Source organism: Erpetoichthys calabaricus, chromosome 9 (genome assembly GCF_900747795.2).
Source record: "Erpetoichthys calabaricus chromosome 9, fErpCal1.3, whole genome shotgun sequence".
Taxonomy (NCBI): domain Eukaryota; kingdom Metazoa; phylum Chordata; class Cladistia; order Polypteriformes; family Polypteridae; genus Erpetoichthys; species Erpetoichthys calabaricus.
This window is the reverse complement of record NC_041402.2, coordinates 28,142,922-28,168,047: the sequence shown is the minus strand read 5'-3', so window position 1 is coordinate 28,168,047 and position 25,126 is coordinate 28,142,922. Positions and strand designations below refer to the sequence as shown.

Sequence of the window (25,126 nt, the reverse complement as noted above, 5' to 3'; positions counted from 1 at the left end):
GGGAATTGGACCATAGACTCCAGCTAGCACTTTACATTCTAATTCAGGAGGACTAATGCACAATGGTTAAGTGAGTTTCCCAATCCTGTTACTACAATAATGGAATGATTAAGAATCACATCCACCTAATAGGAAGTCAGAGCCGTCTTACATAAATAGCTGATTGGTCTGGTTTTCGTGAAGGTAGTCAGCTTCCTCAGTTAAGAAATTTTAAGGTTATGGTAGCAGTGGTAGTCGTGTGGGCATTCACACACAGTCTTCAGTTTCCTGTCAGTATAGGTCATCTTTATTTGTTTTAACAAGCGTTGCATAAGCTGAACAAAAGAATGACAATATGGAATACAAGTGGCTAAAACCAGGACACGTGTGCTTTAATTAAAAAGAAAAAAACTCCTTTAAGCAGTTTTTCTGTTTCTGTTACTGTAAAGTTCTTTGGACTCATTACAGTAAGGCATTATGTACTGTACAAAGTTGTATTTTTTCAGTCATCAAGAACATGAACCAACAATATATAGAACCTTAAGGTCATTTTTTGTTAATCTCGGTCACAAGTTTAGGATTAAGGGGCAAAACTAAGTGAAGACTGAGTAGATCAAGATTGTCATAGATTGGGGAGAAGTATATCAAGAACTTGGATGAGTTGATGAAAAAGCACTAGTTATCAAATATTTAGTACCAGATATTATGATTTTTCATTTATGGGAGAAATATTAAGTAAAATGCCCAAAGAACAGCAGCTTTGTTTATGTATAACTGGGGCATTTTAAGAAATTTAAGTGTGGCGTATGTTACATTATATTAGTGCCTTTTCTTGTTTGATATGTGTATCTCAGTAAGTGAGCATGCACTGAATAAAATAACTTCTTTAGTTATATGCAGTTCACCGGGTCTAGTTTAACATTTTTGGAGTCACAAATAGCACTGCTATTTAATAAAGACCACACTTGTATACTCTGATTAAATAATCTTGCACTCACCCACTTCTTGCTTATGTCTGGTCAAGAAATTTGACTTGGGTTCTGAATCAAAGCATTGTATAAATGAGTCCAGCTGAGGAGATTTTGTTGCTAAACGAGAGGACAAGTTACATAGCAGGAGAGCAGAAATTGAATTCAGACAATAATATGTCAATGTGGCAGGTTGCTGAAGCTGCATCCTATTTTGCAGAATGATTCCACAGCTGAAGCTGTAGCAACGGGAACAGGCTATTGGCCATCTTAACATTTTAAAGCACTAGTGTACTGTAGAAACATTAATGTGTCTTGGTTTGTGTATTTAAATTAATTACATAATGAAACTGTCCTAGTACAAACTGAAACTCTGCTGAATGATCTTAATATTGGTTTGTGCTGTTTAAATGGTTTTATCATTTATAGTCATATTTTCATTAATTAAAATATAACAAAAGAAAGCATGTCCTAAAATCATATTATTTAAAGATACTAACTTGCTCAAAGTTATTATTGAGCATACCCCTTCCATGTCTTTGCCAAATTTGTAACTACTGTACCCCAAATTCGTGGTATTTCTTTCTGGCTCCATCACAGCAATTTTCAACTAATTAGTTTTGGGTTTCTTTAGTTTGTCTGTATGATATTGTAACACAGTAACCTGTGCAAAAAAAACAGAGCTTGGTTATTAAGATACGAGAACCTCAGTGATTCCTTTCAATTTGTCTTAACCCATTTACCTACTTCATTTTTGTTATCGTTCTTCAGCTCCGAGATAAAAACTACCTAGAAATCCAAAATGGACTGTCAGAGAGAGATGGCATCTGCTATACCTTAATTCTGAGACTTGCTCAGAAGAAAAAAAAACTACAGTTGCTTTCTGATGACATAGTCCTGTTCTCATGCAGTTACCCAGAGTACAGGAGTTTCCATTGGAGCACCAGTGTTAAATGATTTTGCTCTGTGACCAAGTACTAGCGATTGACTTGGCAGCCTTAGATTTTAGCTCACTCTGCCTAATCTAAACAATGGTGCATTACTTTTTCATTATGTGCACACTGTATCCGGTGTGTCCTGATACAAAACTGACTGCAAATATTTCTGTGAGTCTTAACCAGTTAACTGTTGTTCCTCCAGGTATACCTTTTACACAAAATATCAACTCTAATATAGTGTAGGTTTTGTGGTTAGCTTGCCTTCTGTTTCAGCTGCACTTGAGCATCTTAAAATTTTATGTATGTTTCTAAAGACTCAATATGAATAGACCAACAACAGAGACTGAGACATTGAATAGTAAAAAAAAAAAAACAAAACTTTCAAATGTAATCCAATTTTTACCATAATAACAGCTGTTGCTGGAGTGTAACTTATCATAGTTTTATATTTTCTAGAATATATGTGGGTCCACCGTGTAGCAGACCACTTAAATATATTTTGTTTTATTATCTAGAATTCAAACGTTTCGTTGGAGAATCCAGTGAATCTAAATCGACTGTTGTGTCCTGCATGTCTGGCTCAGTAGAGTTAGTGTTTGATACTAGTATTAAATTTGGATCCTGCCCTGTGTACTGACTGTGTGGTGTTTGTGCTGGTTTTCCTGCCACGTCAAAGATATTCCCATTAGGTCAATTGATGACTCACTACTGGCCCTGTATGATTGAGAGTAGGTGTGTACATGAGACTTCCTTGTCCAGATATATTGCTTTTATCCTTTTATTCTAATGTATTATGTTTTTACTCTTTTTTTTCCCCCTTGCCTTGTAAGGCACTTTTTAAATAAATCTGACTTTACATAACTGTACATACTTATTAGTCTAACAAACTGGAAAGGTTCTGTGGGATGAGAATGCAATTATCCCAGGTTTTGGTAAATAAGATTTTAATGAATTTTAATGTTTGTACCCAATGTTTATCAAAGCACTGTCAAACCTGGCTATGATAATACTCTGCAGAAATGGGTTGGCTGATTTGATATGTATATTGAACGCCCTGCCCCAAATTATTTGAATTTCTTGATTTTGAATATGTAATGGCAATCATGAATTGATTTTCTGATCATTCAGATATATTCCTAGACTGTATAATGAAAAAAATAAGATTTTCACTTCCCATCAACTTTCATATTTTATTACAATAGGGAATCATAATGTATGTGCTATAATTAGGAAAAGTAAATTCATTTCATCCTTCTAAATAAATCCTAAAAGAAAAAATTGTGTTTGATTTGTTTTCGATCCTATTTTTGTAAAAATTGATTTATTTGTATGGAATGTTGTGTGATTTCAATAAAATCAAAAAAAAAAAAACAAGTATAAATACTTTTGTTATGACTTATTGGTGGGTGCAGCAATGTGCTATTTCAGCATGTGCTCCTGACCTCTTCCTCTCTCTCATCTTAGACCATGGTACAGTCAGTAAAATACCTGTAATTAGTTGAAAAAGTCCTCATTTGTGCAGTGAAGATTATTCACATAAGTTCTTGTTAAGCACACAGGCCTTTTGCATTTCCCACAGTTAATTAGCAAAGTGCCTACTAAAAAAACAACCTCATGAAAACAAAGGTACATTGAAAGAAAATTGTGAGCATTAGTTGAAAACAAATGTTAGAATGTTAGGCTAAACATATTTTTAAAGTTCTAAGGCACTGAAAATCTGTCAAAGCATAGTACATTTTAATATTAAGTAAGGGAGGAAATATGGCAATATTCACATGGGCACTACATAGGAATTATATACACATTTCACTGTAAAGTCTTCCAAAAATGGAAGGAATTATGCGCAAGATTTACAAGCCATCTTAATAATTTGTAATATTCCTTGCCGAGTGGAAAAAATAACAAATCTGTTTTTGAAAAAGCTCATCCATGAGCAGAAGTAATTTGGGAGACTTGGAACCTCAAGAAGATTCCATGATTTGACAAAATCTAATTTGACCTTTTTGTCCGTGTTGCTGTTTTATGACTAAGGATAGTATCCTAAGAGGATGGTTTTGAACCTTGGAGCCAGGAAGACTTACAAAGAAAGAAGGCAAAATGATTGCAAAAAAGTACACAGAAATATTGAATGAAAACCAATTAAGGTCTAATCAAGAACTAGGACAAGATTTTGAAGAGTCAGTGTTTCTCTCAATTTTATGTCGTGACCCACTTTGTCCACATATGAGTGTCTTTGTGACCTACCCTTGTTTTTGGGGCATTTGGTTAAATCGAGCACGATTCTGTCAGAGCAGCAATAAACTTGCAACCCATTAACATTATAAACAATACCCACTCATAGCCCACAAGCAGCAGCCTGCAATCCAAATGTGGGTTGCATCTCAGTGGTTGAAAAATGCTGGTCTAATTAATAAAACAAAAAATATAACCAAAGCATTAGCACAGTGCTCGGTGTTATAGGAAAAAAAAAGTAAATGTCTAGATCTCATTCCAAATATAAAAACAACACGAGTGTTTGAAACTGCTGTTTACCAATGATCACCATCCAGCATGATGGAGCTTGAATAATTTTGCAGAGAAGACTCCAATTTCCATTGTTCAGACATGCAAACCAAAAATAAAAGACTTTTAGAAAGTTTTCCTATCAAATATCAACTAAACAAATATGTTTTACAGAGTGAAGGGACACAAGTGTGGTCATAAGTGTTTAACAGATTTTGTTTTCCTATTTTTATTTCTACTTTTGAAGAATTTTGTTTTTGCTTTGACATTATAGCATAGCACTTCAGATACTGAAAATGCATTACAGTACCATGTGTTGCAAGTGGATTTGTAAGTATAGGTATAGAGTAGGTGATCAAATCACTATGATTATCACTGTGGCCATATACACATATTTAACCAACATTTAAAGATGTTAACAAAAGATCTTTGCAAACAGAATTCAAACCAGATCTGATCAACGTTACTGCTGTGACATGAACTTACTTTAAATGACTAAATAGCTTTTTGCTTACCGTAGCATAAGCTTAATTGAACACTGGGCATTATTCTGACAACAATTATTTATTTTTAGGGGATGTGAAACAACTGTTGGAATGGATTAAAGCCAACCTTTTGAAAGAACGGCCAGAACTATTCATCCAGGGAACTACAGTGTAAGTGTATTTTTGTTTTTTGTTATTTTGCTTTGGACATTGTAAAAACACTTATCATATGTATGTGTTACAGACTGGCTGATGAGCAGATAATGAACTGTTTGTGGTAATAGAATGGCCATGTCTTTACAGCCAAATACTATATTTCTGCCTTTATTACCTCTCGAAAACAAAGGAACAAAATTGTCTTGGAAGACCCTCTTCTTCTTTCGGCTGCTCCCGTTAGGGGCTGCCACAGCGGATCATCTTCTTCCATATCTTTCTGTTCTCTGCATCTTGTTCTGTTACACCCATCACCTGCATGTGCTCTCTCACCACATCCATAAACCTTCGCTTAGGCATATTCCTCTTTTCCTCTTCCCTGGCAGCTCTATCCTTAGCATCCTTCTCCCAATATACCCAGCATCTTTCCTCTGCACATGTCCAAACCAAAGCAATCTCGCCTCTCTGACTTTGTCTCCCAACCTTCCAACTTGATCTGACCCTCTAATGTCCTCATTTCTAATCCTATCCATCCTCGTCACACCCAGTGCAAATCTTAGCATCTTTAACTCTGCTACCTCCAGCTCTGTCTCCTGCTTTCTGGTCAGTGCCACTGTCTCCAACCCATATACAGTAAACTCATCCACCTTCGCCAACTCTACTCCCTGCATCCTCACCATTCCACTGACCTCCCTCTCATTTACACACATATATTCTGTCGTGTTGTTCCTATTGACCTTCATTCCTCTCTTCTCTAGAGCATATCTCCACCTCTCCAGGGTCTCCTGAACCTGCTCCCTACTATCGCTACAGATCACAATGTCATCAGCAAACCTCATAGTCCACGGGGACTCCTGTCTAATCTCGTCTGTCAACCTGTCCATCACCATTGCAAATAAGAAAGGGCTCAGAGACAATCCCTGATGTAATCCCACCTCCACCTTGAATGCATCTGTCACTCCTACCGCAGACCTCACCACTGTCACACTTCCCTCGTACATATCCTGTACAACTCTTACATACTTCTCTGCCACTCCCGACTTCCTCATACAATACCACAGCTCCTCTCAAGGCACCCTGTCATATGCTTTCTCCAGGTCCACAAAGACGCAATGCAACTCCTTCTGGCCTTCTCTAAACTTCTCTATCACATCCTCAGAGCAAACATTGCATCTGTGGTGCTCTTTCTTGGCATGAAACTATACTGCTGCTCACTAATCATCACCTCCCTTCTTAATCTAGCTTCCACTACTCTTTCCCATAACTTCATGCCGTGGCTCATCAATTTTATTCCCCTGCAGTTACTGCAGTCCTGCACATCCCCCTTATTCTTAAATATCGGCACCAGTACACTTTTTCTCCACTCCTCAGGCATCCTCTCACTTTCCAATATTCCATTAAACAATCTGGTTAAAAACTCCACTGCCATCTCTCCTAAACACCTCCATGCTTCCATAGGTATGTCATCTGGACCAACAGCCTTTCCATTTTTCATCCTCTTTATAGCTGTCCTTACTTCCCTTCCTCCTTGCTAATCCATTTCACTTCCTTATTCACTATCTCCACATCATCCAACCTCTTCTCTCTCTCTCGTTCTTTTCATTCATAAGCCTCTCAAAGTATTCTTTCCATCTGCTCAACACACCCTCCTCGCTTGTGAGTACGTTTCCATCTTTATCCTTTATCACCCTAACCTGCTGCACACCTTTCCCAACTCAGTCCCTCTGTCTAGCCAATCGGTACAGGTCCTTTTCTCCCTCCTTAGTGTCCAAACTCTCATACAACTCATCATACGCCTTTTCCTTAGCCTTCGACACCTCTCTCTTCACCTTGCGCCTTATCTCCTTGTACTCTTGTCTACTTTCTACATCTCTCTGAATATCCCACTTCTTCTTTGTCATCCTCTTCCTCTGTATACTCTCCTATATGTTTCCTCATTCCACCACCAGGTTTCCTTTTCCTCCTTCCTCTTTCCAGATGTCACGCCAAGCACCCTTCTTGCTGTCACCCTTACTACATCTGCTGTAGTTTCCCAGCTGTCTGGTAACTCTTCACTGCCACCCAGTGCCTGTCTCACCTCCTCCCTAAACTCAACCTTGCAGTCTTCCTTTTTCAACTTCCACCATTTGATCTTTAGCTCTGCCCTCACTCTCTCTCTTCCTCTTCTTGATCTCCAGTGTCATCTTGCAGACCACCATCCTATGCTGCTTAACTACACTTTCCCCTGACGCCACTTTGCAGTCTTCAATCTCATTACGTGTATGTATATATATATATATATATATATATATATATATACACACATACACAGTGCATCCGGAAAGTATTCACAGCGCATCACTTTTTCCACATTTTGTTATGTTACAGCCTTATTCCAAAATAGATTAAATTCATTTTTTTCCTCAGAATTCTACACACAACACCTCATAATGACAACGTGAAAAAAGTTTACTTGAGGTTTTTGTAAATTTATTAAAAATAAAAAAATTGAGAAAGCACATGTACATAAGTATTCACAGCCTTTGCCATGAAGCTCAAAATTGAGCTCAGGTGCATCCTGTTTCCCCTGATCATCCTTGAGATGTTTCTGCAGCTTCATTGGAGTCCACCTGTGGTAAATTCAGTTGACTGGACATGATTTGGAAAGGCACACACCTGTCTATATAAGGTCCCACAGTTGACAGTTCATGTCAGAGCACAAACCAAGCATGAAGTCAAAGGAATTGTCTGTAGACCTCTGAGACAGGATTGTCCCGAGGCACAAATCTGGGGAAGGTTACAGAAAATTTTTTGCTGCTTAGAAGGTCCCAATGAGCACAGTGGCCTCCATCATTTGTAAGTGGAAGAAGTTCGAAACCACCAGGACTCTTCATTGAACTGGCCGGCTATCTAAACTGAGCAATCGGGGGAGAAGGGCCTTAGTCAGGGAGGTGACCAAGAACCCGATGGTCACTCTGTCAGAGCTCCAGAGGTCCTCTGTGGAGAGAGGAGAACCTTCCAGAAGGACATCCATCTCTGCAGCAATCCACCAATCAGGCCTGTATGGTAGAGTGGCCAGATGGAAGCCACTCCTTAGTAAAAGGCACATGGCAGCCTGCCTGGAGTTTGCCAAAAGGCACCTGAAGGACTCTCAGACCATGAGAAAGAAAATTCTCTGGTCTGATGAGACAAAGATTGAACTCTTTGGTGTGAATGCCAGGCGACACGTTTGGAGGAAACCAGGCACCGCTCATCACCAGGCCAATACCATCCCTACAGTGAAGCATGGTGGTGGCAGAATCATGCTGTGGGGATGTTTTTCAGCGGCTGGTACTGGAAGACTAGTCAGGATAAAGGGAAAGATGACTGCAACAATGTACAGAGACATCCTGGATGAAAACCTGCTCCGGAGCGCTCTTGACCTCAGACTGGGGCGGCGGTTCGTCTTTCAGCAGGACAACAACCCTAAGCATACAGCCAAGATATCAAAGGAGTGGCTTCAGGACAACTCTGTGAATGTCCTTGAGTGGTCCAGTCAGAGCCCAGACTTGAATCCGATTGAACATCTCTGGAGAGATCTTAAAGTGGCTGTGCACTGACGCTTCCCATCCAACCTGATGGAGCTTGAGAGGTGCTGCATAGAGGAATGGGCGAAACTGACCTAGGATAGGTGTGCCAAGCTTGTGGCAAGATATTCAAAAAGACTTGAGGCTGTAATTGCTGCCAAAGGTGCATCGACAAAGTATTGAGCAAAGGCTGTGAATACTTATGTACATGTGATTTCTCAGTCTTTTTATTTTTAATAAATTTGCAAAAACCTCAAGTAAACTTTTTTCACGTTGTCATTATGGGGTGTTGTATGTAGAATTCTGAGGAAAAAAATGAATTTAATCCATTTTGGAATAAGGCTGTAACATAACAAAATATGGAAAAAGTGATACGCTGTGAATACTTTCCAGATGCACTATATATATATATATATATATGGCGGCACGGTGGCGCAGTGGTAGCGCTGCTGCCTTGCAGTTAGGAGACCCGGGTTCGCATGTTCTCCCCGTGTCTGCGTGGGTTTCCTCCGGGCGCTCCGGTTTCCTCCCACAGTCCAAAGACATGCAGGTTAGGTGGATTGGTGACTCTAAATTGGCCCTAGAGTGTGCTTGGTGTGTGGGTGTGTTTGTGTGTGTCCTGCGGTGGGTTGGCACCCTGCCCGGGATTGGTTCTTGCCTTGTGCCCTGTGTTGGCTGGGATTGGCTCCAGCAGACCCCCGTGACCCTGTTCGGATTCAGCGGGTTGGAAAATGGATGGATGGATAGATATATATATATATATAGATATATATATATATATATATATATATATATATATATATATATATATTCATGGCATTCGTAGTCTGAATCACAATCTGATTGTATGGGAGGTTACCTACCAGGTAACGCTTGTGGTTGGTCAGCAAGTTGGCTAACATCCGCCACGGTGCCCTCTTTCAGTTGCGAGAAGCAGATCATAGAATGGTTGAAAATATATATATATATATATATATATATATATATATATATAAATAAATAAACACTTTCTCATTCTTAACAGTAACAAAGCATTCTTGTGCTGTCTTTGACCCTAAATCATTAATTACTGAAAATCCATGTTATGCACACATTCCTTGTTAATTTCTGACAAGATGAAAATGTTAATTACAATTTTATAGCACTACATATATTAAAATAAATAAATACATATATTCAAATAAATACATATATTATAATAAATAGGTTATGATAGTTATGATTATTACAATAGCTTTATTAACTCAAAAGAATGTCATAGTGGCACAGTGCACTTTGGTACAATCTCATAAGTGCTCAATGTGAGCAGAGTGAGAAAGTATTGACCTGATGTGATTCTTCTGATTATTTCATATACTACACATTGAGTTTGGTTGCAAGCTAATATGATGGACTGGTGCCATGTCCAGGGCTCTGTCCTTCTTGTGCTCAGTATTGCTGGGATAGGCCCTGGCACCAAGCAAACATGAATTGCAGTAACTGGATTTTAGAATGCATAGTATCTACATTAGAACATCAGAGCAATTTTAATGCAATAGGCCATTCACTCCAACAAAGCTTGCCAGTCCTAACCACCTACTGTAGGTTTTACAAAATAACATCAAGTTGAGTTTTGAAAGTCCAAGTATCGCTTTCTAAGTACATAAATCGGTCCTACAGTCATAAGACTTAGTGACATATATTAGAATATGAGTGGAAAAAATACTGTACCAACAATTTAAAGCTTGCTTGCATATGTCTGGAGTTCAAAGTTGTCAGTCATTTTCAGATATCAATATGTTATTATCCACTTAATGAACCCAATGAAATCGCCAGTTACAGTCAACTATATGAATACTCTCATTAACAATCAAAATTAATTTAGACAAGCCCTGCCCAATATCTGATTGAATTCAGTTCTAATTTTCACAGTGAAGTTGTTGTTTATCAAGCAAAAAAAGAATAGAAAAAAAGAAAAGTTGCTGATATCTATAAGTCTACAAAGCAATATTTACAAAGACTATATTTACAATATTTACAAAGACACCCTAGTACTACAAAGACTTTTCTAAATTGTTGGGAATCTAACCTTGTTGTCCCAAAAAAGAAAGTTTGAAAGTTTGGGAGAGTTTGGGTCTTGTGTTGAAAATCCTCCAAGAGCAAGATAAACATTTTCCATAACTTTGCCAAAAAATGGGAATCATTGAAGAAAACTAAACAAAAATATTCATTCTGTTTTTTGAAGTTAAACAGTCACTCATTTTGCCACTAAAGAAGTAAACTAAGTAAATAAACAAATAATGAGATAACATAAAGAAATAATAGTTGAACCTTGGCTATAACAATTTTAATATTGTGTAGAGATTGAAACCTCTTTCCTAACTGGGGTAATTTTCTCTTAATGGACCTCTAGTTAGTTTTTCACATACCCAATATGTAAATCATAATAGGATTAAAGTATGTTATTTTTAAGAAGCAGGAAAAGAGCCATAGTGTATTTTTGTGTGCTATTTTAAGACAGTAGTAATACATTTGCGATCAGATAGCTACGTACCCTGATGACCAATCTCCATGATTTTTAGTTTCTATTATTCTTTCCCAGGAGCCTACTATGTTCACTGTATTGGTACTTATTGTACCAGGCAGTTTTTAATGTAACAAAAAAGAAATGTAGTAATACATAATGTAAGGAGAACAAGAATAATTTAGTAACCAGGTGGACTGCTTTTTTTTTTTTTTTTTTTTTGAAAGATATATTTTAGATTACTGTGCAGTAGCATCATCCTTGATATAATATGGTAACCAAATTTCATGTGTTCATTTTTATAGCTACATTAATCCATTAAAGGGTTACAAAGAGCTGATGCATTTTCCTGCCACAGTTGGCCATAAGGCAGGAACTAGCCCTAGCCGAGATGCCAGTCCACCTTTGGACACAGCAGAGTACTCAACCACACTCCGATTTGAGTAATTTAGGCTATACACTGAGTTGCACACCTATGTCTTTGGTGTGTAAAAAGTAATCTCGGTGTGGACAGATTAGGAATCTTATTAGTTTTTAAATTAAAGCTTAAAAGGCAAAATGCATTCATTAGGTTTATTCTTATGTTTTAATTTAGAAGGATCATTTTAATGTTGAATGTAGGGATGAACCACACTACCACCTATTTTAAAAGTATCATGTGTGTTTGTTGTCTTTTTTTTTTTTTTAAATTATACAAGCCTTGCAGGTGTAAAGAAACTAATAAACTATAACACTTGTATGTTTGCTGAAATACAACAGCTTGTTTTCACTGTACTGCCAAACATCAAATACAATGGAGCACAGAATATAAGCAATATTACCTCTAAAAATATACAGATATTATTATACAGCTATACTGCGGGTACTTCTAGTGAGAGCTACTTAGTGTAATGCTTTAGGAGAAACAAAATGTACATAAATTTGACTTTAGTATAAACTTACCATTTTATTTTTCTACATTTTTAAGTAATACGTTTTATGTTATGACTGTAAGTTCAGGTGCATCTTGAGTGGATCTTAACAGTATAGTAAAATTGAGAATCAGGAAAAGCTAGAAAATTACAGTAGGGAACATGTAAAAAAGTAAGTTTCATAATGTATTAGGCAAGAGACACATATGAATACCAGATTTCAATATTAGGGTCAAAGGAACCACAGGGACATTGCCTTGGAGGGCAGAAGAGGAGAATAATTTGTGAATTCAAGAAAAGACATTTGTGAATATTTATGACTTAAAACATAAATGGGGTGTATTCCATCTGTAGTTTCTTTAGAAATGTGGTTGCATTGACTCTTGATGACACCAAAAATAAGTTAAAAGCTGGTCTTCTGTTGGCCACAGGTCTTGTATTTTCCAAGATCTAGTTCACTCTGGAGTCACAGAATTCAGACCCACTCCTAGGACATACTCAGGTATGTAATGGATGGTGTAGCCAGTCGTACAAACTTGGAAGTGAACAAAATCCCAGGAGTTTTGTAGGAGCCGAGGTGTAAGACAACCTCAAGTTTTTTGTTTTTTCTCTCATCTTCTTTTAACCCCAAATACTGTCCCTTCTAAAGTTGTCAAGTACAGACTCCTTCAGAGAGACCATAATGAAAACTGAAGCAAAGACAGGAAAACAAGGACTTGTAATGACGAGAAAGCTCCCATCAGAGATGTGAGCAGTCATACAGATTAAAGAGTGTAGGCAGCGTTGACTGTTTATTCTGAAGTGTTACTGATATAAAAGAGAAGTTAGTTTGTTAGTTTGAGTCTGAAAAATTATTCAGCAAAGGGGAGAAAGTCTGTGAAGTTGTGGCCTGCTCTTGCTTTATGCCATCATGGTGTCAGTCAGTCAGTCTAGATAAATGCTTTAGTCACCTTAAGAGAATGTGGTCCATCTTCATATCAGGTCTGAAAGACATTCCACTCCCCCTATAGCAGGTAATTAAATAGTACATCTCTGAGCCAGCACTCCATTTTCTGTAGTTTAATGTACAGTGTTTTTGAAATACCAGCACTGGTAAACATATCAGAAAAGGAAATTAACTTACTTTACACTTAGCACAATGTCAAATTATGTCTCATCTTAAAGAACTGTATAAAGAAACAGTTGCTGAGTTGCACCTGACAGACTGTCGAGATACTGTTTAAAACAAAATTAGTCATTGAATCTTATTATAATGCTATTGAAAATTATTTAAATTGTCTGATTTTAGTTATCTTTAAATAATATTAAGGAGCATATCACAGTTTCAAAAGTACAGATACAATTGTATTACTGTACCTGCCTATACATTTATGATGAGTAATATCACATGGCTATGACTTATTTTTTCCTTAATATTTACTCTCAAGGGTCACTTATCTTCTAAATATTAAATTATTTTTTCACCCTTGAGCAGTCTGTTTTGCAAAATAGACACATTCACCATGTTCTTCATGAAACCTTCCTGAAGCTGATCTATTATGATTATTTCTACATAAGCATCAATTAACTGATGTGCTGTGTGAACACCACCTTACACCAGACAGCCACAACATTAAAACTGCCTACCTAATATTGCGTAGTTCCCCTTCATGCTGCCAAAACAACTTTGAACTTTCGAGGCATGAACTCCACAAGACCTCTGAACGTGCCCTGTGGTATCCAGCACTAAGACAGCAGCATTTCCTTAAGTCCTGCAAGTTGTACACAAACACTTGATAGGATGAATTCTGGGGATGGTGGAGGCCAAGTCAAAACCTTGGTCTCTTTGTCATATTCCTTAAACCATTTCTAAACACTGTTTGCAGTGTGGCAGGGCACATTATCCTGCTGAAAGAGGCCACTGCCATCAAGGAATGTAGCTACCATGAAAGGGTCTATGTAGTCTGAAACAACCTTTACGTAGATGGTATGTGTCAAAGTAACATCTACATGAATGCCAGGAGTACCCAGATTTTCCCAGCAGAACATTGCCTAGAGCATCACACTGCCTCAACCAGCTTGTCTTCTTCCTATAATGCATCTTGCTGGCATCTCTTCCCTAGGCAAACAATGCACACACACCTGGCTATGTGCATGATCTAAAACAAATGGTGATTCATCAGCCCAGGCCACCTTCTTCTGTTGTTCCATGGTCAAATTCTGATGCTCACAGGCTCATTGAAGGTGCTTTCAGTAGTAGATGGGGTCAGCATTGGTACCGTGACCAGTCTGCAGCTGTAGCCCAGTACACAGCAAGCTGCAATGCACTGTATGTCCTGACAATTTTCTGTAATGGCCAGCATTAAGAGTTTCAGCAACATATGCTACAGCAGTTCTTCTGTGAGATCAGACCAGACAGACTAGACTTCCCTTCCCACGTGCATCAGTGAGCCTTGAGCGCCCTATTGCCAGTTCACCAGTTGTGTTTACTTAGACCACTTTTGGTAGGTACTAACCACGGCATATTGTTTTTCAGATGCTCTGACCCAGTCATCTAGCCATTACAATCTGGCCCTTGTCAAACTTGCTCAGATGCTTAAACATGCTGCCCATTTTTTCTGCTTCCAGCACATCACCTTCGAGAACTGCTGACTTGCTAATATATCCCACTCCTTGAAAGGTGCCATTATAACGAGATAATCAGTTTTACTCAATTCCCCTGTCAGTAGCTTTAGTGTTGTAGATAGTGTATATTTTTAATTATGATAGAATTTAAAATGTCTTAAACTGTCCCAAAAATGTTAATGTGAAGCCTCTTGCATTCATCTGCCTATATAAGAGTATACTGTAAAAACATTTACATACTCGCTTATACTAACAATTGAGTACATCTATATCTATGAAAGAATTGCAGTTTTCCAAGTCACACAGTTGAAGTGCAGGTGAATTTTCTGCATTTGTACATGCCTTTAGAAATAACAATGTGTTATATTAATAACTGACATTTCTCAATAAAATTACTGTTTTAAATTATAATTAAGCATGTGCTAGTACAATTTTTATCTTTATATTGTGTATTTTACCATCTACAGTTACATAAACTGAAAAAATGCATCCTGAGGATAGCTGACTTCTGTTTGCTTCATACAATGTTAAGTAAAATGTCAGTACATGTCTATAGTACATTAACTAAGTGTATGAGTAAAGTGTGGTTCTGTATATCCATAATGTAAGCAATACACACCTTTATTCACAAAGAAATTAGTAGTCTTTATAGTGTATTTCATAGAGAGAGCTGAACTCTGAGGACTAAAGTGTGTATTACTTGACAGTGACATGTAGCACATTTAACAATCTTTAACTTTAGAACTAAACTTATTTAATCATAGTAGAAACATCTTTTATAATCATTCACCTGTGAATATATTGGTGATGGTTCAATTAAATTCTTTCACAGTGTGAATTTTTTTCTACATCATTATTGATTTGAAATATTCTTGTGATGTGTGCATAAAATATAGAAGTACTTTTATATTGAAAACATTACAAAGTAAGAACTGATTTAATTAGCCATTTACATTTGAAATATTGTAACTTTCATGTTTTTTTTTTGTTTTGTTTTTTTGCAAGAATATCGTATCAGTATCTTTTTTTTTCACTCCTTCAGGAGACCTGGGATCTTGGTATTGATCAATGATGCAGACTGGGAGTTGATGGTCAGTCATCACTGTTTTTGAGCTTTTTATTACACTTCACATTCTAATACAGTTCTGTTTACTTGTCTGTTGCAAATAATGTAATGGATGCATAGTTTTCTAGCAGGAAGATTTGCTGTGGGCATCTATGATAGCATTAAGAAATATATATAGTGGATTCAGAATGTATTCAGACCTGTTCACTTTCTGCAAACTTTATTGTGCTGTAAATTTTATTTTAAATTGATAGATTTGCCAAGTTTACCCATAAATCTTCACTCAATAACACATAATGCCAAAATAAAAAATGTTTGCAAATGTATTAAAAATAGAGAAGAAAGTCCAGTAAGTAAAATGTCTGCATACTTTCTGAATCCACTGTATGTATTTAGTGTTGTTTGGATGCACATATTGTAGGTATTAATGGACGTGAAGAAGCATCAGGAAGGTGGGTGTGCTATGAGGACATTGAAAAAGGTAATCAGAATACACTATATGAGGAATCAAGTGTAGCCGTCAACAAGCAGAATTATAGTTCATCTACTGTTAAGGGATAGCTTTATCCAAGGACAGTATGAAATGTTATTTGAATGTGCCTTGAATAGACATGCCATTATCAGAATTTTAAAGGTGGGATTGATTGCATGTTCTTGCTACTCACTTCTAGGTATGTCATTAGTGACTTGTGCACTCGATTTATTGTGTGCTAATTTTTATGATAAGAAAGAAGTTATTAATTTGATTATCTAAAGGTCCATAACTTCTCTATAAAGTTTGATTACTTTTTCATGATTACTATCTTTAATTTGTCTTGAAAAATCTATGGCAAATTATGTGAAGGAAAAGTCTACTTGGACATGAAGTGATAGGAATTGTGTTAAGATGAGATGCGTTTTAATTGGTACTCTGCCCTTTTAAATATATTCCTTCTGAATATACTGTATTTCTTACTTCTGTACATTATGAAATTTGAATGCTGCACTTTTTTATTCAGTCATTTGCTGATTTTTTTATGTATTGTTTTAATTAAACAAAAATTGTTTGACATATTTATTTATTTAAACATTTTATTGAATTTATTAAAAGCAAGTAGCACTCCATACAAGCAAGTCAAACTTCAACAAAGTTCAAATCAACATTTTTATATATTTAATGAACTTTTATTTAACTTGTTCTGACTTGGTACTTATTATATGCCATGAGTTAACATATTAGCTATGCCTTAGTACTGCATTGTAGTTAATAGTTACAATTTCTATAAAAAATAGATTTATCAGGCTTTTGCAGAATACCAAGTAAAAGGGAGACAGAGAAATTTCCTCAAGAACTTGCCTAAAACTGAACAGTGTTTACAATGTGTTTAATATTTGGTCTGCTTTTTTTCCCCCCAAGATTTTCAAAATAACCAAAACATATGTCTGTAGTGTTATAGTGAATGTACTTTCATTTCATCTTCTGGTTTCTTTTGCTTATTTTTGCCTTCTTTATCCAACTTTGTCATAAATTAACGTTAACATTATCCAGACTTGGGATATTTTTTATGCATAGTGTGCTATACTGAGTTTTTTTATTTTCATAAAATATCAGTTATCCTTATTAATTTACATTCAATGAAATTATTATTTTGATGTTTATTATTTTCTTTCTCTTAATCTTAAACTTGCAGTATGAAATAAGCCTATGTACTGTACACACCAGCCTTTTGTTTATTTACAAAGAAGGGCTGTCAGCCCAGACTAATTGTAGAATGCGTAACAACATATACTGTACTGTGGTAGACTTTCTGTATCTCACATGCAAATATGATATTTGGAAACTTGCTCCTATGTTTTACTTTATTTATTTATTTATTTATTGTTAGTTTTAGAAGGAGTGATTGTTATTTATGGTTTATGTTTAATGCCAACAACTTTAATTATGTAGGCACTGGCTTAAGTTTGCTTGATTGAGTAGATAGAGAGATAGATAGATAGATAGATAGATAGATAGATAGATAGATAGATGCAGGACAAATGAGGACCCATTAAGATGCTGAACTTTTTCAGGTCTTCCCAGTTAACACACTGTTAATTATTACCTTAAATATTACTCTGTCATTTGAACTTTTAATAATCTGTAAATTGTAACTAGTACATTTTGAGGAATGTCCGATACTGTCTTCTAATTTTTAGAAAGATTGGACACTGTGCAGTGTTTTAATTTTTGTACATAAAGTTCACAGTAGAGGACTTCCATGTGAAATAGTTTTATTAAGAGCAGAATTACCAATAAATTTTTGATTCTGTAATTTTTCAGCAGGTATTTAAATTTTGTAAATGGCATTGAAATTTAATATAAACCAATTTTATAACTTTGCAATATTTCAGAGAACTAGTCTTTTTTGCTCCATTTGTAAGTATTGAGCAGTGATTACCTGCTTATTTTAGGAACAGCATATTATTGGGGTATGTGAATCTTTGAGAATACTGCCATTACTATGAACTGTTAAAATAGACTGATAAAGAGCATGTCTTGAATCATTTCTAACTAAGTTGACGTTTCCTCCAACTACAGGGTGAATTAGACTACAAACTTCAAGATCAGGACAACATTGTGTTCATCTCCACTCTACATGGAGGTTAAAACAGACTGATAACACTGCAAGCCAACATTGTTCACATACTTATTCTAAAAAAGAATCTCTTCCATATTTAATCCAAGGATTGTTGAAGAGGTCAACGTTTTTTAAATGGATGTGTCTGTCTGTCTGTCTTGTTCTTACATACAGGATTTAATTTAGCAGGCAGATAAATTTGGACTGGTTTGTGGAATTCATTTTTGGTGAGATTAAAGGGAGGGATTAAAGAAAGATAACCAAAAAACCTTATGTCACTTTGGAAGGGATCATAGAAAATGTCACTTTCAATTAAATATTAATTTAACTTTTTCCTTTATATATATATATATATATATATATATATATATATATATATATATATATATATATATATATATATATATATATATATATATATATGAAAAAGCATTTGCAATGTTTTGCTAATGTTGTAAGCTGTTAATTGTTGTTAACAGCTTTTACATTTTATAAATGTTTTTAGAATTTATCCAGAAAGTAGTTTTATTGTCAAATCTTGAATAATGGAGTTGTAAAGTATATGTTATTGAAATGAAATCTGTTACACATTATTTACTTTGTAAACCTCTTTACTGTAGGTTTCTAACATTAAATAAAGCACTGCTGAAGCATGTGTGCAGGAATAAAAATTCTAAGGTTTTCTACAAAGTAAAAGTTACAAACGTAAGGTTTTTTTTTTTTTTTTGGAAAATAAATTGGGATTTCTTGAAATTGAAGTGTTTTGATCTCAGTGCTATTAGACAAGAGACATATTGAGCAGTTAAAGTATACTTGGCCATTAAACTCCATTGTGCAGACTAAATATTCTATTGATGAGATGCTATAATTTAAACTCTAATGATGATATTATTTACTTTTGCACTTAAGTAGAGTCTAACAGTCCTGTGTATCATTTTTTGTCACCTTCAGTAGCATTTTCCTCTGCCTTATTTCATTACAATTAATTTCTCATACGTTTTTCCTTCTTAAAAGTTTGTTATGGTCATTTATGTTATGAGTGGTGTCATGGTGCATGTCAGTGAAAAGTAAAACTGACACCTTGTTACACTTAGTATTTATGTATCTGGATGTTATGAATTCTTGCTCTGCAGCCTTGGATTTTGAAGTTTTCAGAAGATCCTGCTGCTCTTTTAAAGTTTTATTAACACTGAAGTGCCATCATCTACCAATAAATGTTTATATATAATCCTTTTGAACTGCATATAAAATATGCTATGCACTATTTTGCTTTTTAAAATATTTCTTATTTACTGTAAATCTGTTTGCCTTCACTTGACAAGGCAATATATATTTAAATATATACGTTGCTTTTTCATTTGCCACCAATGATATATAGTGTGACGATGGGCAAGTCTCTTTTGCTACCAGTGCTCACCTTAAAAATGAAACAGTTGCTGTGTACCTAAGCAGCATGGTAGCACCGTGGGTAATGCTTCCATGTCACAGATCCAATGTCCAGGGTTTGAGTCTCGTGCCCAGATGCTGTCTATGTGGAGTATGCATGTTCTACTCATGTCAGCATGTGTTTTCCTTCAGGTACCCTGGTTTGTCTACTAGAGCCCCAAAGTTATATAGATAAGATTAATGAGTGATTCCAGTACAAGACAAGTGTTCATGTGTGCATACATGTCAGTGAGCCCTGTGATAGGCTGGTGTCAAGTCTGGGCCATTTCCTATTGTACACCTATATGCAAAACTCTACTTGTAAACTGCTTAAGACGGTCTTCATTATTGAATAATTGCACTTTCTATAGCATGCCAGTTCTGTTACTTAATCCTTAAACCAGTTTTTTTTGTGTTTAGTGTTAAATGTTTAAGCTAGGTGGTATAAATCTTCATTGCTTTAGGTGTTATAAAATTCAAACAAAAAGCATTGACAACAGATGTCTTATGAGGAAATTCTAGTACACATTGTACTGTTAGATTCTGCTTATAAAGACTGGACAGTGAGCGTTCAGACCTAAAACAGATGCTGTGTCCCCACTTGGAGCACTTGAAGAGAAATTAATCTTGGTAAATAGAGGCAACATGTATTGGCAGCTTACCGCCTTATGTCAAATGGATATAGAAACAAGAGGCAGGGTGGTGAATTTACAGGCTTTGGAGTGAGGAGCAGTAACAAGCTGGGCACTGATGTGTTTCTGCTTAGATGTTACAGTGCAGCATGTAGAGAAGATGTTTACTTGAATTGACTTTTTTTTTTTTAGAAACTGACTTAGCTAACCAGAGCAGTATTACTTTTTATATCATTTTTAATTTAAATAGGCATTCTGAATGTCATTGTACATTACATAACTAGATTTAATTTATCTTTCTTGCATTATCCATTGCATTTTTCTCATTTAAATTAGTTTGGTATTTAATGACTACAGGTGGGTTGTCACACTGGGTGTAAGGTGTTGGTCACCTACACTCTTAAAAATAAAGTTGCCTGAGGGATTCTATAGGCGGACCTTTTGGATCCCAAAAGGACCATCCACATGAAGGTTTGAGAAAGAACCCTTATTTATTTTGATCGATAGCTGGCTCCTTAAATAGCCATGAATAGATAACAGATTTATGAAATACCATTGAGTTCCCGTATTATAATCCTTTTTTTAAAGCCCAAAGAACCCATTTCATGTATGAAATAGTTTATTAAGTAATATTTTACGAGGAACCCACCAACCCCAGGAAAGATCCATTAAGAACCAGAATTTTTAAGAGGGCAGTTTGTATGACCACCTAACGAATTGGTCACAGGTAATACTCCTGTTCCAGTAAAACTTGTACACTTTTACCTTAGTTCCCCATACCAAATTTGTCCATAACAGCATACAAATAGTGTATAATTCTGCAAGTTTGCATTTGTTTTTCTCTACCTTAGACCAGTTTACAACCAATAATTTCCATCATCTTGAAATAAAATGAGTACTTTGGAACTCATTTTACATACATTTGATGCTACGCTGGAGTAAAGTTTAAAAAACAGTATGTAATGTCTGTTCAAACCATAAATGCCAATAAGTAGTGCAACACAACATCCTTTTTTGTTCCTCATTATTTATTTCTCATTTTTCAGGGTAGTTTGCATTACATAATATTTCTGAAATATATTTTACCAAGCATGTCTTCCTTTACTTACAAAGTAATTATTTTTTGTGTTATATACTTTATCACCACATGCTTATGGCAGTTTACTAAGTAACTTAATTTGCCTGCCCATCCATGCAGTGAATCTGTCATTCTTGCCATCTGAGACAGCCAATGCAGCACTGGGCACAAGGAAGTGGCCAGTGCCAAATCGCATGCCAGCTTCTGTCTGAGCCTGACAATCTACTGTCATTGGTTAATCTGTCACGGATGCCTTGCTAAAGTATTGGTCATCTCCTGCACTTTAGTTTTTATACAACAGCTTAAGTGCCGAATCATTTTAGTGCCTCATGGTTTTTGTTCAGTCAATTGAAAGGTCCAACAGCAGACAAAAACCCAACATTTGTGTTATGTAAGTGCATATTCATTTATTCATATTTTTGGCATGTCATTTATTTTTATTTTTATCTGTTTCTAATGTGTTGTTTTTTTCTTGCAACTTCTTCTTTGACATCTTATAAAGCAGTTGGAGCTACATTCTTTTTATGAAAATGTGCTTTAGAAATAAAGGTTATTGTTGCTGAAGATCATCAATATGCAGAAAGTGGTTAATCTTTCATTTTTATGCATAATTTTAATTAGATTAAATGTCATATTGGAAGGTGACACTCTGAAACCCAAAAAATCCAATTTGTGGTTGTGGGTTCTAGAGCCACTTTTGACAGCACTAGGGTCAAAGCAAGAATAAACACTGGATGGGATGCTACTCATGCACCCACCTTCCCTGGCACAAGCCAGAAGATTTATCCAACCTGCAAATGGGATGTGGACAGCAAGCCCACTTACACTCTTAAAAGTAAAGCAGAGTGATGGTCCTGAACAAGTGACATAGGGAAACCAGTTCTGGTTACCAAAAGAACCATCTACATGAAGGTCCTAGAAAGAACAAATATCAGGTTCCATAAATAGCCATTAAAATTCATTAATTTTAAGAATGTAGACAGTGCCCAGTTGAACCTGCAGCCTACACACCACTCAAACGCATGATCTCTATACAATGACTTGAAACAAGGTGACAGAAAATGGGATTTGCAATTTTTAGTTTCAAGCCAGCTTGATGCCTTGATAATCCTACAGAGTTCATCTTCTCCTTTGAAACTTTGGATCTTTTAAGTTGGTTCTCCATTCTGGAAATCGAGCCATCAGCAGCAACCTACCACGAAACGTCAGTATTTTGAAAACTCTCAATTTTAAAACCTATTTAGGCTTGTGGTGAATATAATCATTGCTTACTCTTTGACTTTATGGTAACAGAGACTCGGTCTTACAAGGACATTTGGCAAAAGTGGTGATATGTCTAATTACAAGTACACTTTGAAAAACTTGTTTTATTTCATGTGATTTTTATATATTTTGGGTGCTGAATTAAAAAATGAAAACCACATATATTTTTTCACAAAACGCATTTTGACCTGTCAATTATTTTTTAATTGTTTATACACTATAATTAAAAATCATTTTTATTTTAATGACAATTTGTTTTCATTTTATATTTTTCTGGTACTAAAATCTTTAAAAGAAAACAATTATTTCATTCAATAATAAGGTCAGAATATAAGTAAAAGTTTATCTTTCTGGGTCAGCAGTCAGGACGTACAGAATTTCCATGTTATTTGTATGAAAGGAACAGCATAGCCAAGAATTTCCTTTGGGTTCAGAAGGAATGACCAGCTAGAAATAAAGCTACATCTTGGTGCAAAAACCTTGTCAAACCTAGCTTGGTGAATTCAGATAGAGTGCTGATGCCACCACTTCATATTAAGCTTGGTTTAATGAAGCAGTTCATCAAAGCCCTGTCAAAAGATGGTGGCTGTTTTATGTATTTGTGTTGAACGTTCCCAAGTTTGTCTGAGGCTAAACTGACTGGGTATTTTTCTCTAACCCGATATTTGAAATCTGATACAGAATTTGATGGTGCCATGAGCAAACTTGAACAAAGAGAGGTGGGTATCATTCAAAGATGTAACAAAAAAAGGTCCAGATATTATAAATAAACTGTGAAGAAGATAATTAGTTAAGTTTAAGGAATGGTGTTGCAACATGAATCTGAAAGTTTGCTTTTTGGATTTTCGTTTGGAATATTTCCCTGAAAATCTTGGAAGCGGTGTGTGTAGAGCAGGGTGAAAAACTCAATCAGGATTATCAAGGTATCAAGGTAAAGAAGGTATCTGGGACATTGGTATGTCAGTATGATGGCATACTACAGCTGGATGAAAAAGTGGACAAAGGATGGGCCACCAAACCAAAATGTGGATCAAAAAAACTAGACAAGAAGTTATATGTAAGTTAATTAATATTTGTTTTCTTTACATATGTTTAAAAATATTAGAATGACTAAATATTTTCATTCTGGATTGAATTTGTATATGAATTGTGTAATTTATTACATTTTAACTAAACTTTTCAGTTCTGTACATGAATGTGAGTAATGGAGACATTCTGTTTGTATTTTTATTGTGTTTATGAATGCAAATAAAATAACTATACACAACACTTTTATGAATTTAATTTTGCAGACCTGTGTCAGTGTTTATTACAATGTGGAAATCGCTGCTACTTCACAGAAATTGACTACAGTTCGCTTTTTGTTAAAATTCCCCTTACCTTTCATTGTAGTTGGCCGCCCCACAGATAGGTGTCCTGTGCACTTTTCCGTGTGGGGTTTTCATGTTCTTCCAGTTTTTATACGAGCTTGACAATGGCGTATTAGTTGGCGATTCTAAACTGCACCTACGTGTGTCTGTGTGTGAGAGCGAGTGGGCCAACGAAGGACTGGCGTAACGACGTCCTTTCCATGGGACACACACGAGGTTCCGCCTCTCGCGAGACTTGTATCGCGCTGCGCGGTCTGACTGCGTGCGTCCATTCGTTTTCAGAAGCGTTTTATTTCAACAAGAAGGCGCAGACGGTGTAAGGCAGCCCGTTTATAGTTTGGTGTTAGTGGTTCATCCCATATGCATAGAATTACAAGACGCCGTATGACTAGCAGCATCGTACGTCAATGTCGCCGCCATATTGCGAGTGGCACGGTTGTGGATTAAAGTAATGGATAAAGATGTCTCACGCATGTGATGCTTGGGATTGTACAAACCGCTGTACGCTCCAAACCAGATCACGGGGGGATTACATTTCATAGGTAAAGCTGAACAATTGTTTTGGTTATATTTGGCCATTAGAAAATCCCGTTTTATAATCTTAACTTTAGCGACGCCAGGCTAAACTAGCAAAGCAATGCATTTATGTGCTCAAGTGAGCCTCCGAACAACGTTTAGGCTAAACGTATTTAGTCACTAACTATGTAGATTGTTGTTTGCTGTTAACATTTCCCAAACTTTGAAGGTTTCCCAAAGAAATCCACCTCAGGAAGCAGTGGGAGGTAGCCCTTAGACGGGATTTTGAGAAAGCTGTCCTGTGATGTGTGCCATGCTAGTTTGGCAACAGATGCTGTACCGGCATCATATGATCAAAGCTACCACTTGGTCACATTAAAAAACAAAGGAGGTCTGATGATTGCTTCTGAGGGTCCAGTCAAGGTGGTCAACGTAGCTGAGCGTGTTATCTGACAGTCAACATTAGGGCAAGCTGTCGGTGTATCTTTGATCAATCGGTTTGTTCAGGCTGAGATTGGTTCAGATGATGTGTTTTTTCTCAAGGAGCTCATTGAGGAAACACAGTTTGAAATTGACAACCATCATTTTATG

At 36.1% G+C, this 25,126-nt stretch overlaps 1 protein-coding gene and 1 long non-coding RNA gene across 2 annotated transcripts in view; one reads left to right on the top strand and one right to left on the bottom strand.

Moving 5' to 3' along the window:
• The window catches only part of urm1 (ubiquitin related modifier 1), a 51,491-nt gene extending 32,891 nt beyond the window's left edge, over positions 1 to 18,600 (top strand). Inside the window, exons 3-5 of the mRNA XM_028809200.2 lie at positions 4,962 to 5,043; positions 15,631 to 15,679; positions 18,212 to 18,600. Of these exons, the coding sequence (XP_028665033.1) occupies positions 4,962 to 5,043; positions 15,631 to 15,679; positions 18,212 to 18,280 (200 nt within the window). The 3' untranslated portion in view covers positions 18,281 to 18,600. The remainder of the gene's footprint in view (positions 1 to 4,961; positions 5,044 to 15,630; positions 15,680 to 18,211) is intronic.
• LOC127529142 (uncharacterized) overlaps positions 1 to 24,213 on the bottom strand; it is a 35,768-nt gene extending 11,555 nt beyond the window's left edge. Inside the window, exon 1 of the long non-coding RNA XR_007935819.1 lies at positions 24,030 to 24,213. This is a non-coding gene — a long non-coding RNA (uncharacterized LOC127529142). The remainder of the gene's footprint in view (positions 1 to 24,029) is intronic.
• Positions 24,214 to 25,126: the final 913 nt, after the last annotated feature.